The sequence below is a fragment of the Platichthys flesus genome, chromosome 5 (assembly GCF_949316205.1).
Source record: "Platichthys flesus chromosome 5, fPlaFle2.1, whole genome shotgun sequence".
Lineage (NCBI taxonomy): Eukaryota > Metazoa > Chordata > Actinopteri > Pleuronectiformes > Pleuronectidae > Platichthys > Platichthys flesus.
In genome coordinates this window covers 12,738,442-12,753,760 of record NC_084949.1, presented here as the reverse complement: position 1 = coordinate 12,753,760, position 15,319 = coordinate 12,738,442, and the positions used below count along the sequence as shown (strand labels likewise).

At 44.6% G+C, this 15,319-nt stretch overlaps 1 protein-coding gene across 1 annotated transcript in view; it reads left to right on the top strand.

The window, feature by feature from the left end:
* Positions 1-15,319, top strand: part of LOC133954520 (sphingosine kinase 1-like) — a 35,789-nt gene that overhangs the window by 15,866 nt on the left and 4,604 nt on the right. Inside the window, exons 3-4 of the mRNA XM_062388981.1 lie at positions 5,503-5,597; positions 6,025-6,140. Coding sequence (XP_062244965.1) covers positions 5,503-5,597; positions 6,025-6,140 — 211 coding nt within the window. The remainder of the gene's footprint in view (positions 1-5,502; positions 5,598-6,024; positions 6,141-15,319) is intronic.

Below are 15,319 nucleotides of genomic sequence, written 5' to 3'. Positions count from 1 at the left end.
GACAGACCGAATGGTTCAGTCCAACTTCCAACTGATGAAATTAACAGAATCAAGTTTGGAATCAGGTCCAGGAAAACTCACTGCAGTTTAATTCAGATGGAGCAGTTTCTGCCCTTCTCTTTAATTTAATTTTTTTCATATAGCATGGCCCAATGGCAAATGTGGCCCGTGAGACAACACAAGGCCTCTCATGAAAAATTAGATCTGGCCCACAAATGCCATAATTTTTTATATGCAGCAGTGAAGCGTAAACAGTGCGTCCATGTTTCAAATTTTACATCTAACAGTTCGGCCTAAAATTATAAACAGCGCTTTGATTTCCCATGGTGCACCTGGCAGAAAAATTTCTCTTTCTTAACCATAAAAAAACTAGGCTGATGTGGAGCAAAGAAAGAGGTTGAGTGAGTGTAAGACAATATATTATTTAACTGGTATTAGATCTGTACTTGGGTTTGGTCCATACTTAAAGTCCAGGCATTGAAATCAGGAAGAAACAAACATAAATTTTGTTTGTTTCAAAAGGGCAGCTGTGTTTATAGACATGTTCTTGAAATCTGGCTTTTCTCTCCGCTGCCACTATGTGACTCAAAACGATCGTAATTTCCAGTACTTGCTTGTTTAATGTGGTTGTTACCACTTCATATTGTGTGAATATACTTCCAAATGTTTAACCATGTTGTGATCGTAGGTACTTTCCCCAACTCTCAGGATAAAGAACAAATGGTTTAGTTTGTTTGTTTAAAGTCTTGGTAAATATTTTCATATTGAGGACAGTGTCAGAACAGGACGTGTCGATTGGTTCAACCCACTGGAGATGTTTTTTTACTGAAGTTTTCTTTTTTCTACTTTAGTCTTAAACAGCAGGTTAGTGGCGAGAAAGTAGATTTCCTTTTTATGACAAATCTATGCATGAATTTTATGAGAAGACAACTCCTATTAAGGCTTCATCCATATTAATACATTTTTATTTTAAAATTGTCTTTCTTCACATTTCAGCTCAGTAATAATCCCCGTGCCTACTAGCACTCCTCAAAACGAATATCACATGACCTTTCATGTACAGTGCACTTTTGCATTCATCGCTTACAGACAAGGTGTGACTGATATGAACCAATCAGGAAGCGAATGCAGTTGACTGAGTCATCCTTTCCAAATATCTGTTTTTTTTTCTGTTCACACTGCAACACCCAGGAGTTTTCAGACCAAATTTTCAGTTTTAGGTGCTTGAAAACGATGGCGGAACTGTGATGAGTTTTTAAACTAAAATGTTATAGTGTGGATGTAGCCTCAGACTGGATTAATACATGGAGACTCTGGAAAAGTGTACTGAGCAGCTGGTGCTCAGAGGAAATGAAAGACAGGCAATGATTTCACTTTAAACCAGCCATTTAGTCTCTCAATTGCCAAATAAAGCCAGTCTGAGTTTGTTATATGCAATTGATGGTCAGGTTATCTCAAAGATATTACAGCCTTGAGGACGACTGAGCTTCAGTTAGAGACTCATAACATAAGTACAAAGTCACTGACACATAAGTAACAGTATTGTCAGAATAATTCTGGGTAAATACATCCAAACAATCATTGAAATGTCAGCGTGAGGCCCATTCAGACCTGGTGTGTTTGTGTATGTGTGTGTGCATATACAAATATGTGTTTATCTGTCTACGCCCACAGGCCTGTGAAATGTCAGTGTTTACAGTGGATCACAAAACACACACACGCGTATATATAATCTCCTGCTTTCATGCTGGTGAACGGTTGCTGCTTGAAAAGAACCTCTGCTATGATGTGTGACGGCTGGTTGGAGATTCTTGCTGGATCTTCCTTTAGCACAGCGACGTGAGGTCAGCATGAGGCCAGGGCTTCTTGTTACCTTACATGTCCTCAACCTGCCATGATGTAAACATTAGAAAGCTGCAAAATGTAATGTCAGGCAACCTAAGTGGCTGTGGCAGAATGTCATCCATCCAGAGACGGGTAATGCTCAAGATTTCCTACACGTTAAAAAAGTTTTTCCTCACCACAGTTCTTACCAAAGTTTTGCTCATGAAGGAATTTAGGTAAATTATCTCACATTGTGGGTCGAAACCCACTTTATGTTAAAAGCGTCCTGGAGTAACTTATGCCATGATTTGGTGCTGTATAAATGTCTTCGGCTTGACTAACTAATGAAGCATTTAATATGTAGAAAGAAAATACATTTGGAGCTGAAATCATTCCTCATCTATTTACTCGCCTTGAGGAGATTGCCCTTAAATTAACAATAAAGCTGCTTTCCGACATGCACTGAACCCTGGAAAATCGGAATTTATCCGGGAGGGGCTTTGTGCGAGAAGTCCAACGTCTGAGTCAGAGGCTCTGGACATTTTCTGGAGTTCTCTTGGGAGGGTAAGTCATCTCTGCATCCTTCTGAGGACATTTTGAAAGCACCACAGTCCTGAAGCTGTGACCAGAGGCCAGTAATGAAGCAGAGATCTGCATGACTGTAATGACTCAGTCACAGTCCACTGCTTTCACCCACAGGGAGAAACTCAGCTGGACAAAAGAAAATCCTCCCCTCATCCCTGATATTTATTTAACCACATTGCTCCACTTTACCATCAATCTAACTAATGAGTGGAACTGCATACTAAAACTGCTGTTAGCTCCCCTCCCTCCGCACTGCAGAGCTCCTGCTTTGTTGCTGACTGGGGCCCTTCAATCCTTTTAGTGCTCATTCTCTGCATAGATAAGGGAAGCAAAGACGATGTGACTGGACTGATGAGGAGGAATCGATTCCTTCCTCCGGCAGAGTTTAGGGAAGAGAAGGTAAGAAGAGAGGCAGAGAAATCAGATCCCTCTCCAGAGATGTATGTGTGTGTGTGTGTGCGTGTGTGTGTGTGTGTGTGTGTGTGTGTGTGTGTGTGTGTGTGTGCTGGATGGGGTAACATTGCCGTTCTTCTCGGTTAACATAATAACAGCGTTAAAGGAGAGTCACAAAAGAGAACTAGAAGTTTTCAGGTACCGGCTCCCCACAGGTTTTTGAAGTTTGGTTAGTATAAAATGTTTTGGTGGGCCTTAACAAGAAGCTAAACAGTCATGAAATACTTTTTTACAATTTATCTTGCCAGGCTTGGCACAGCTACAGCTACTGACAGTTTAAAATATTGCACTGTCAACAGCTTGCAGGGTGTTACAGCTACATTGTTTGTTTCTAGTGTGATTTTTATATATATATATATAAATGACTTTAGGACCAGTTAAAGGAAGTTGAGACAATATAAAAAAAAAGAAGAAGCAGAAGCATCTTTGCTGCATTTGGCGCATTCAAAAACAATTCACAACGGCTGAAGTTGTGGATTCTGGTTATAATACCATGATGATATTACAGCATATTATCAACTTTTGCTGTAGCTGACCTTTGTTTTTTTCTGTGAATAATCAGGACAAAGACCTGGAAGTTGTCAAGAACAGATCAAGCTGCTGTAATACTGTCATGAGAGTTCACCTGTCCATCAGGAGCCTGAGAGTCTAAAGGGTTTTGTTGCTCGAGCTGTGTGAACTGTGCTATCCGAGAACCTCAGCCTAGATACAAAAAGATCAGTCCGGTGGTTTCCACTGTTCTCACGTACGAAACAAGAGAAGCATTCACTCTGATAAACCAGTACTTCTAATGGACTAATACATTCAAATAAAAAATACACCTGCAGCTGCTTCACCACCAGTGCTTCATTGCTGCATGGCCTGGTTTTCATCATTCTCATGTATTGTCTGTATTTTCTTACACCGCCTTCCTTTGTGTGCTTCTCTCACAAAAGAGACAATAGATACATATGATATAAAAACATCTGGATGTTGTGAAAGTGAACGAGTAATGTATGGAATGAATGGTGCTGAATATACAGTAGAAAAGTGTTACTGAGCATCAGCAAGAGAAACAAAGAGACGACACAAACTGAAACACATCTGTCTATAGACACAAAATAATAAATATTCAATACGTGATTCCAGAGAAACACACCAGACTGGTGCAAGCATGACTATAAATTAAAATATGTTAAGCAAGAGGTATTTATTTGATATTTGTATATAAAACAAGGTAGCTTCCTAAAAACAAATATGATTATGAAAGAACTGATCTTTTACTTCTCTGAATAAATGTTAATCAATTGATCCATTCTTCAAATGAATTTAATTATAATTGCCTTAGGACATATTTTTTGTCTAACCTGCTTTCCACTGAATGAAGGCTTTAGGATATGCATGATATCAATAACAATTAACTAAATTAAAGGCTCTCACAATGTTTTCCCAGAAAACCTGTTGAAAATTAGTAAATGTTTTTTATATCACACACACACACACACACACACACACACACACACACACACACACACACAAACACACACAAACACACTCCCACTCTCCCTCCCTCTCTCCCTCTCGAGTCAAAAGTTGTCGATCTTGTGCCGTCCGACCTCATCAGACTGCACTGTCCCAGATTAATTTGACAAAGTGCTTCTGGGTAATTGAGCTGTTCAGATCTTATTGTTAGTGTGGCAGACGTCTCATTTAACACCATATATCAGCTTTCCGTCCCACACTGACACTTTAATTTAGAAACTGAAGGCAAGAAAACAAGGTCACAGTAAGAAGGACAAGGAGTCTTCTGTTGATCTTAACGTTTGTTATTTGTTATGACTTCCTAAGTTTATCTCCAGCCTTGGATCTGTGTCACTTCATTGCTTTTTAACACACACAAGCCAGTTGTACTCCCTCTGGATCATAAACAGGTGCTGAAAAGCAAACACCGATGTTCTTGTCTAAAAACCAATAAAAAATAAAGAGCCTTTTCTGTTACTGCTCTAGAACTGTCTCCTGTTTCACATTAGGTATTAGGTCTATACTTCAACATTTAACTAAATTTATGTCTTTTAATCTTGCCTTCAATTCACCCTGATTCTGTTTTATGATAGTTATTTTTGTCCCTTATCGTCTTTCTAGATAGATTTTTTTTCTTATCTGATGAAGTCTGCATTTATAAAGCGTTTTTCTAGTCTTGATAACCACTCAAAGCTTTACGGTACAATTTATCGACATTCACCCAGAGCATCTTTGGGCAGCACTTCTTCTATGAGGGGCAATTCAGGGTTGCTTGGGCCGTATCAAGGACACTTCGGCATGCAACTATGTTCTTTAACAAAATCTGATTTTCCCCAGCAACACGTGACTTTGACACAAAGCATTTGACAATTTTGACTGTACCATCCAGGGCCTGAACATGTTGCTATACTTGTCAATATGAATATTCACCATATCAAGTGCGATTATGGAAGTCTTGGTTTTGAGACACAGCGCTGCAGTTTGTCACATCTGTGTTAGAGCTGACCGTGACCTCTGACCTCTCTGAGGAGGGAGGAACCAGACAGGACGGATCCTCATTTATCAGAGCAAGGACACCGTCATGAACACACACACACACACACACGCACACTCACCTTTACTGTGTGCGTTTTTTTACAGAGCGGCAGAATCATGCCCGAGAGCTGGTGAGAGAGGCCGACCTGTCGCAGTGGAACGCTGTGGTCATCATGTCGGGAGATGGACTCCTGTACGAGGTAAAGAGACAAAACAATGACTTTTAAACCAAAATGTCTGTCTCCTGCTGCTGCGTATGAAGATGAACATCAGCAATTATGGAAGCTTGTTTCATCCTCAATGAAGTCAGGAAGCTGTTGTACTTTCTGTTCTTGAAATCACCAACTGATCAGATAACCAAGTCCATGAACTAAACAGCATGTATTGTGGGTATTTTAATTATAAACCTGTTCAAAGTATAAACCTAAATTTAGATTATTATAGACCATTGTAAAATGTACTGGAAGCCGCTGAGTTTGGCTGCTGATTATAATATAAATTAGCATGACTGAATTTCACCGGCTCTCACTACTTGTCAGTCTTTGTTACTCTCCATAAAAACTCTTTGCTCAATAGCATAAGACTATTGATGTTGGATAACCAGCGTGTATCTTTCCTGTGTGTCAGGTGATAAATGGTTTGCTGGAGAGAGCAGACTGGGAGGAGGCCATTCAGACGCCGCTGGGTTTCCTTCCTGGGGGATCAGGCAACGCCTTGGCTGCGTCCATACATCACTACTCTGGGTGAGCTACTGCAGAATCTAAATATTCAAGCTAAAGGTGTCTTATCGGTCACCTTTAGCTTGGAGGACCCAAACGCAGGTGACAGGAGCTGAGGCTGGCCGAGGTAAATTAAGTGAGCAAAATAAATTCAACCCACTCACTGTCTCTGGTGACAGGAAAACAGAAGTTGAGCATGAGGAGACTTAAACTATCGGAAACAAATCACACATAGTTGTTTTAGAGATCATTGAGATACAGTGCTGTTTCTGAGACTGAGCCTCAAACACACACACACGCAGACGCACACACACGCACCCACAGTCCTGCTTCCTGCTGCTAGTAAGTGTAAAACACACTCATCTCCACTGAATGAATTATTAATGATTTGCTCATTTCAATGACTGTTTGCAGTTCGTTCAAGCAGAGCAAAGAACAGGAAGGAGAAGTTGAAGGACTGAAAGAAAAGAGGAAAGAGCAAATTAATGAGTGAACAATAAGTCTCACTGACGACAACCTTTCTATAACCCTTTGTGCTGCACTTTTGGATTTATTTTCTCAGTTGACTTCTTGATAGGTCAATTTCAATAACTGATTGATGAAATGAAGGAAAACACGGCGTTCAATCATCCATTATATTGCATTTGCCAATCAGCTTCTCATCAAACAATGGTCGTCCACCCACAGCGGCAGCAACAATGAGAGGAAGAGACCAGACTCTGTATTGTTTACCCTCCTCTCACACTCCCGGGGCATCCAGAAAACATCTCTGTGTGTGTGTGTGTGTGTATGTGTCTGTGTGTGTGTGTGTGTGTGTGTGTGTGTGTGTGTGTGTGTGTGTGTGTGTGTGCGTGTGTGTGTGTGTGGTTGGTCCTGGCTGCCCTACAGTGGCCCTGGCCAGAGTGGGTTTGGTATTATTCCGAGCTGAATGACGGGTTCACCGAGTCTACGTTGATCAAACAAGTGACAGCTAGAATGTATCTGTTATTATGTAAGGCAGTGAACAGGTTCGCTGAGTGGGGCTGTAACGCGTCTTCCCTACACAAACATAATGAACAGGAGCTGAAACATCATCTGTGAGGCTGAATGCTGAAGTGACAGGTGTGACAGGAGTCTCCCTCACCTGGTGGTTTTCAGGTGCATACATGGAATTAGATGGATAGACTCTGAACCAGTAAGAAGCTTTTCTAGTAAGACAGTAAAACACCCTTTACTTAAAGCAACACTATGTGACGTTTACTGAGCATCAGCGCCCTCTGCAGCCAGATGTGAGGATTCACTCTCTGGGGTCTGTGTCCAAACGATGTCTTCCTTTAATGTAGAGAATAAAATCTAAGCTCTGACTGTCTAGTCCCACTCACTGAAATGACACACAACGTAACGGTTGAGATTCCTGAACCAGAAGAGCTGCTGCAGTAACAAATACAGAAAAATATGTTTAGGATTCGAGATATTTTAAAGGTTTACTGACTGAATATTGGAAATAAATTCAGTTTTTTAGTGACGTCCAAGTCTTTTTAAGTGATCTACACTTCAGAATGACTCTTGAACCTGCGTGGCCTGGTTGTGAAAGAACAGGCGTTTCTTTTCTCTGCGGATACAATGAAAGAATGCGGTTTCTTGCTGGAAGCAGGTGGTGATGAAGGTCAGTTGTGAACAGCTTCCACCAGTTAAGATAGGAGGTTTGAGGCCGGGGCGCTAGCTAGCTGTTAGCATGTTAACTTCAGTAGAAGCAAAGAAGCAAAGAAGGTGATGCTGTGATTTCCACCACTGGAGACTTGTCCTGATGAGTAGAGGAATAAACATTTATGCTCAACTTGCAACAGTCGTTCTAAACTGTTTATCTTCACTTCTAAGATTTAATTAATAAAATGTTTCTAGAATTAAACGATTTTATTGACCTCTGAAGATTGAAGAGTGTATTTAAATGAAACCAGTGAAGTGAAGAGAGCAAAGCTTTCTAACAGTAGACAACTGTAACAATAGGTTTCAAGAATGAACATTGCTTTTTTTATATCTTGAAGAAATCTGTAATGTTTTATAAATGTATTTTATGGATAATATTAATGCTTCATGTACTTAGTTACTTTCCATCAGTGAGGTTACAGATAAACTATGAGTGGAGGCAAGTTGGAGAACTTATAACCTATTGACCTTCTAACAAGTGGATGATTGAAATGAAAGAGAGCAGTGGAAATGGAGATGAAAGTGTTTGTGTCCAGTCTGAATTCATTCAGGATGATGAATATGGAGATACATGTATCTGCAGGGCCACAGCCACTCAACTCCACTGAGACACCCAGTCATCACTGTAATTGGCTGTGGGAGGTAACAGCAGGCAAGTGTGTGTGTGTGTGTGTGTCTGTGTGTGTGTGTTGTAGTGACCCTCCACCCCTATCTCCATTCTCCCAGATGGGGCTGTCTTTGTTGTCTGACTGACCTGTCATGTCTGAGGGCCCGTGAGCTGATTGTGTCCCACCTCCATCCAGCTTTAGAGGCTTGGCCCCTTTGACTCACCCCACCCCCATCCCCACGGGGCTCCACCCTTCACATCCACCTCCTCTCTTCCCTCTGTTTTCATACAGTTACACTATAAGGTCACAGATACCCCCGTGTTGTGTAACACTCCTCTCATAACTCACCCGCAAAACACACACAGACCTTGACACACTTCCTAACCCCAAAATATAAAGTGCACCTTCCTGTATTCATTTTGATCTGCAGCTTATTTTTGGCTCTGGGTTTTTAACTGTGTCTTTTTTATTCCAGCTTCTGATAATGCGTGATTACTTCTGTAAATCCAATTTCTGTTGGTTTTGGGTTTGACAGAATATAAAGACATCAAGTTACATTTAATAATCAGCATTTTTTTCTGACAATTTTATTGTCTGATTTATCTGACTAGCTCATCTCATTATTAATTAATCATTAATTAGTTCCATGCGGTGCTGCATTTATCTCTGCCGAGTAAATGAACAATTGATTTAAGAGCCTTAAAGACGACCTACTTTAAAATGTAGAGGCTTTAAATACAAAAACCTGTTACACATGCAAGTGCATTTGATCAGAAATATCAACTCAACCACAGGTGAAGTTAATCCAATGGTTACTGTTATTTAATTTTAAAAACAAATCTTCATGTAGTTACTCATTACTACTCAGATTTAATCTTTCTTTCTATCTTCCTTTTTTGATACCCTCAATAAACTTTTTTTTTGTAATATGCTTTGTCAAAATCCTCCTGTGTCCCAGTTAAATAATGAAAACTTTAAATCTGGATGAGTTTTCTCATAAAGCTCGAAAAATATGTGATCATGGAATAAACCAAATAAGTCTGACCAGCAGCTTTTGAATAATTCATTAAACTTGAACAATATTTTGGTTGACTGTGACGGTGCGCTCGGCGACCGTCACGGCAGTTATACACTGCCCCAAGTACACCGCTACAGTTTATACACCTTTGTACCCATCAGTTTTCCGTTAAAATCACCACTCCACACAATGTCTTATGTTATAAATGTTCCGTTTATTTAGTTTAAAAGGTCACATTAATTGCATATTACACAGCGTTGTTTTACCGTGGTCCGCGTCGCGTCTCTGTTCGTTTGTGTTGAAAGCGAGCAGCCCGCGACGCGGAAGTAAATAGGCGTTCGACTTCCGGGTTAGCCGGAAGCGAACCCGCGGACTATTTTATTTTGTTAATGCTGGATATTATTATTTGGCTATACCTGCAGGGAGCAATGGTATGACAGATATGTTGTGAATTTGTTTTGCACACCTAAGGATTTTTTGGGATAAGCTGATTAAAGCTTCTGGCATGGCCTTACCTGTGACACCCCTGTGTATGATGATATGTTGGACTCTTCCAATTGTGGGGTGGAGCTAGGTGACATTTAAGCCAGGCGGTTCAGTCTGCAAGGGGGGAAGCTAAGAGAAGGACGTAAGTTTGAGAGCTCCCCTTGAAAGTGTTATGCTGAGAAGTATATTAGGATTTGTGTTGTATTGGGCCCACGTGCCGCTTTATTTTTTTTTATTTGCAAGTGTTTGTTTTTTCTTGTTTTTTTTTTTTATTATATATTTTTCAAGTTAATTCTGCCTTGTCGGCCTTATTATGGAATAATAAATAATTCCCTTTATTCTCCTTCATCGCTGAGTCTCCCTGAGAGTTTTTTTCCACCACGCTCAAACCACTCCTTTACATCCCACCTTCAACATTTGGTGGCAGTGGTGGGATCCAGTGACCGCGAGCGGCTCTCAGTGAGTATAGATGGAGACCAGAAGTGGAGTTACGGCACTCCCTGGGGCTGACTCTGCAGGAGACCCGGGAGCAAGACCGAAATCTGCAGCGGCGTCCAGGACGCACATCCCAGTGGTCGTAGACCGGACCGATCGGCTGGAGCATATTTTGAAGTCGGTGGTGGACTGTCAGCAGAGGCAGCAGGACCAGTTGGACGTGGAGGCACAGCGCCATGATCAGCGGTGGAAAGCTATGGAGCATCAATTTCACCAGCTACAGAGGTTGGTGAGAGGGGAGACGGCGCGACAGTCCCTCATAGAGCTGCAGCAAAACAACCCGCCCATCTCCCGCCCCGCTTCGACCCAAGGGATAAATCCCCAAGGTTCCCCTCAGGATGTACCCGCTCAACAGCCACGTCCAGCGTCCGGACTACAGAGCTCCCTGGACTCCACTGGTATCGACCTAGCCACACCTCCACACTTCAATCCGGGGTGGACAAACCCCAAAATGTCCCCATATGAAGAGGACGAAGACATTGAGCATTATTTAAAGACATTTGAAAGGCTCGCGGCAGCCAGTCAGTGGCCCTTAGATACATGGGCATTGTGTTTAGTGCCCTTATTAAAAGGGAAAGCCAGAGCTGCTTTCGTAGCAATGAACATTGAGGACAGTCGTGACTATGTCAAGGTGAAGCAAGCCGTTCTCAGGAAATTTGAGATCAACGCAGAGACCTATCGCCAGCGTTTCCGCTCCAAGACTATCCTGGAGGGAGAGACGGCGAAGGAGCTCCATGATCGCCTCAAAGACCTCCTGGGTAAATGGCTTGACCCAGAGACCAAGTCAAAGGAACAGATCTGTGACCAGATCATCCTGGAGCAGTTCCTGGGGATGCTTAACCAGGAGCTACAGGTGTGGGTGAGGGAACGCACCCCACACTCCTCGGCTGAAGCGGCGGAACTGGTGGAGACCTTCGTGGCCGCCAGACAGTCCGGACGGTGCTACCAGCTGAGCCCACACGACTCCTGGAGAAGACCTCAGCAGACAGCCCAGCATGAGCCGCTGAAGACACCGGTCGGTAAGTCTGTGGGTGGTAGTGGTCGTGTGTTCAGCTCCTCTAACAGCCCCTATAGGCCCAGCCCCAGTGTTAAGCCCGCTCCAGTTAGTTCATCTAGGGTCCTGATATGTCACCACTGTGGTCAGCAGGGCCACATTAGACCCCATTGCCCTGTGATGCAAGCCACTGATTCAAGACTGTGTTATCCCTCGGGCCCTAGTAAACATATAGCATTCACTCCGGCTGATGTAACTGTCCCCGTCAGGATAGGAGGCAAAACGCTGCAGGCTTTGGTTGACTCTGGTAGTAGTCAATCTTTTGTTCTTAGATCTTGTTTAAAGTCTAATTATCAGCCAGTTGGTAGCGTGAGGGTTCGATGCATCCATGGAGATGAGTCTGTGCATCAGACTAGCGAGGTCCCCATTGTAATCAGCGGTCAAAAGTTTTTGCTTACTGTAGGTCTCTTGGATAAGTGTCCCTATCCTGTGATTCTAGGCCAGGATGTGCCAATCTTAACAGAGTTGTTGCAAAATGTTAACACAGCTTCTGGTTATGTTTTAACGAGGGCACAGGCCAGGAAGAAATCAGAACCGGATTATTTAGCGGAGTTACCATATAATTGCCAAGGTGGCAAATGTAGAAAATCCAAGGCAGAGAAGCGTAGAGCTAAAGTGGCAGGTACACCGTTGCCAGAGAGTCTTTCCCTACCACCACTGGAGGGCAGTGAAGTCCTTGTGCCAGATTTTGGTAAATTACAGCAGGAAGACCCTACCCTTAGCTCTAGCTTCGCCTCGGTGAAAACCCCAGATGAGGCTAGGGAAGCCATAAATGAGGGAGGGGTTTGTTTCATAATGCATAATGGGAAACTGTACAGGGAGAGTGCAGACAAGGAACAGTTGGTGGTTCCCGAGGCTCTGAGAGGCCGAGTATTACATCTTGGGCATAGCATTCCGTGGGCAGGACACTTAGGCAAAGAAAAGTCTGAGAAAAGAATTGTCAACAGGTTTTACTGGCCTGGTTTTCAGAGGGACATAGCAGAATACTGCAGGTCATGTCCGGAGTGCCAATTAGCTGCTCGCTCGCACAGAGGCTTGAAAGCGCCTCTCATCAGTCTCCCCATTATAGACGTGCCCTTCAGTCGCATAGCCATGGATGTAGTTGGTCCCCTAGAAAGGAGTAGGGCGGGCCACCGGTATATTCTAGTGATCTGTGATTATGCAACACGTTACCCTGAAGCTTTTCCCCTTAGGAATACAAAAGCTAGGCAGGTAGCCAACTGCCTAATTCAACTGTTCTCCCGTGTGGGGATCCCCAAAGAGGTCTTGACAGACCAGGGCACCAACTTCACTAGTAGGTCTCTGAAGCAGGTGTACTCTATGTTAGGGATCCGGGGTATCAGAACCACACCCTATCATCCGCAGACTGACGGCTTGGTTGAGAGATTCAATCAAACCCTGAAGTCTATGCTAAGGAAATTCGTGTCTGACTCGGGGGCTGACTGGGATCAGTGGCTCCCCTATCTGCTCTTCTCCTACAGAGAGGTACCGCAGGCATCCACCGGGTTCTCCCCCTTCGAGCTCTTGTATGGCCGGGAGGTGAGAGGCCCACTTGACATTCTCCGTGAGAGCTGGGAGGGGGATGCTCCTCACCAGCCGGTAAACATCGTGAGCTATGTCCTAAAGATGCGGGAGAAGCTGGAACAGCTGAGCTCCATGGCACATGACCACCTAGCCAAGGCGCAGACACGACAAAAGACATGGTATGACCAGACTGCACGCAGCCGCTCTTTTAATCCTGGAGAGAAAGTACTGCTGCTGCTACCTTCATCCGAGAGCAGTCTGTTGGCTAAATGGCAAGGTCCATATGAAGTGCTTCGCAAGGCCAGCGAAGTAACCTACGAAATTGCCATGCCGGACAGACGTCGCTCAAAGCACCTCTACCATGTCAACCTACTGAAGAGATGGACAGACCGCCCGGCGGCCGTCCAAAACCAGCTGTGGGCGCGGACCGTGGTGCAGGAGGAAGAACCAGAGGAGCTGTATTTTCCTACAGCTGGTGGTGAGTCTCCCTACCCGTCCGTCACCCACCTGGCACCTGAACAGCAGGAGGACCTGCTGAGCATCATCCCCAGAGGCCTGTTCCGAGACCAGCCAGGGCGGACCGAGGTGATCACCCATGACATCCAGCTCACGTCTCCAGGTCCCATCCGGCAGACTGCTACCAGGGTTCCAGCGCGTCTGATATCTACGCTGAAGCAGGAGGTACAGGCCATGCTGGAGATGGGGGTGATTGAGCCTTCGCGCAGTGAGTGGTGCAGTCCAGTGGTCCTGGTTCCAAAAAAGGATGGCGGGCTCCGCTTCTGTATTGACTTTTCAAAGCTGAACAGCATATCGACATTTGACCCCTATCCCATGCCCCGTGTGGACGAGATGGTGGAGCGGTTGGGGAGGGCAAAGTTCCTCAGCACTTTGGACCTGTGTAAGGGGTACTGGCAGGTGCCACTCTCCCCCCGAGCACAGGAGCTGACCGCCTTCCGAGCTCCATCAGGTCTGTACCAGTTCCGGGTCATGCCCTTTGGTCTTCATGGCGCCGCAGCAAGCTTCCAGCGTCTCATGGATGAGGTGCTGAGGGGTGCTGAGGACTACGCCGCGGCCTATATTGATGACGTCATTATACATAGTTCCTCCTGGGCGGAGCATCTTCATCACCTTCGCGATGTCTTCCGGCGGATCCATCGAGCAGGGCTGGTGGTGAACGCCAGCAAGTGCCAGCTCGCCAGGTCTGAGGTCTGTTACCTGGGCTACAGCCTGGGTGGCGGCAATATCCGACCGCAAATCGGCAAGGTGGACGCCATCCGCGATTCTCAGCCGCCCTCTACCAAAAAGGGGGTGAGGTCTTTCCTGGGGTTAGTCGGTTGGTATCGACGGTTCATCCCTGACTTCTCCAGCCGGGCTGCACCCTTGACGGACCTAACTCGCAAGACCAGTCCCAACAAGGTGGTTTGGACAGCTGAGTGTGAAGCAGCTTTCCAAGACTTGAAGGAAGGCATGTGTCTGGATCCTGTGCTCCAGAGCCCAGACTTTTCCTTGCCCTTTACAGTACAGACAGACGCCTCAGGCCTTGGCCTGGGGGCAGTGTTGTTGCAGGGTGAGGGGGAGGACAGAAGACCAGTGCAGTACGTGAGCCGTAAACTGTTCCCTCGTGAGACTCGCTACTCCACTGTTGAGAAAGAGGCTCTGGCTATTAAGTGGGCCATTGACACTCTTAAATACTATTTGGTGGGCAAAGACTTTGTCCTTGAGACAGACCATAGGGCCCTGCAGTGGCTTCATCGCATGAGGGATTTTAATTCAAGGATTACCCGTTGGCACCTGTCGTTGCAGCCCTACAAGTTTACTGTGAAGTACAGGGCTGGCAAGGACAATATTATTGCGGACTTCCTTTCGCGTCATGACATGGACGCTCTCTCTTAAGGGGGGGGTTGTGTGACGGTGCGCTCGGCGACCGTCACGGCAGTTATACACTGCCCCAAGTACACCGCTACAGTTTATACACCTTTGTACCCATCAGTTTTCCGTTAAAATCACCACTCCACACAATGTCTTATGTTATAAATGTTCCGTTTATTTAGTTTAAAAGGTCACATTAATTGCATATTACACAGCGTTGTTTTACCGTGGTCCGCGTCGCGTCTCTGTTCGTTTGTGTTGAAAGCGAGCAGCCCGCGACGCGGAAGTAAATAGGCGTTCGACTTCCGGGTTAGCCGGAAGCGAACCCGCGGACTATTTTATTTTGTTAATGCTGGATATTATTATTTGGCTATACCTGCAGGGAGCAATGGTATGACAGATATGTTGTGAATTTGTTTTGCACACCTAAGGATTTTTTGGGATAAGCTGATTAAAGCTTCTG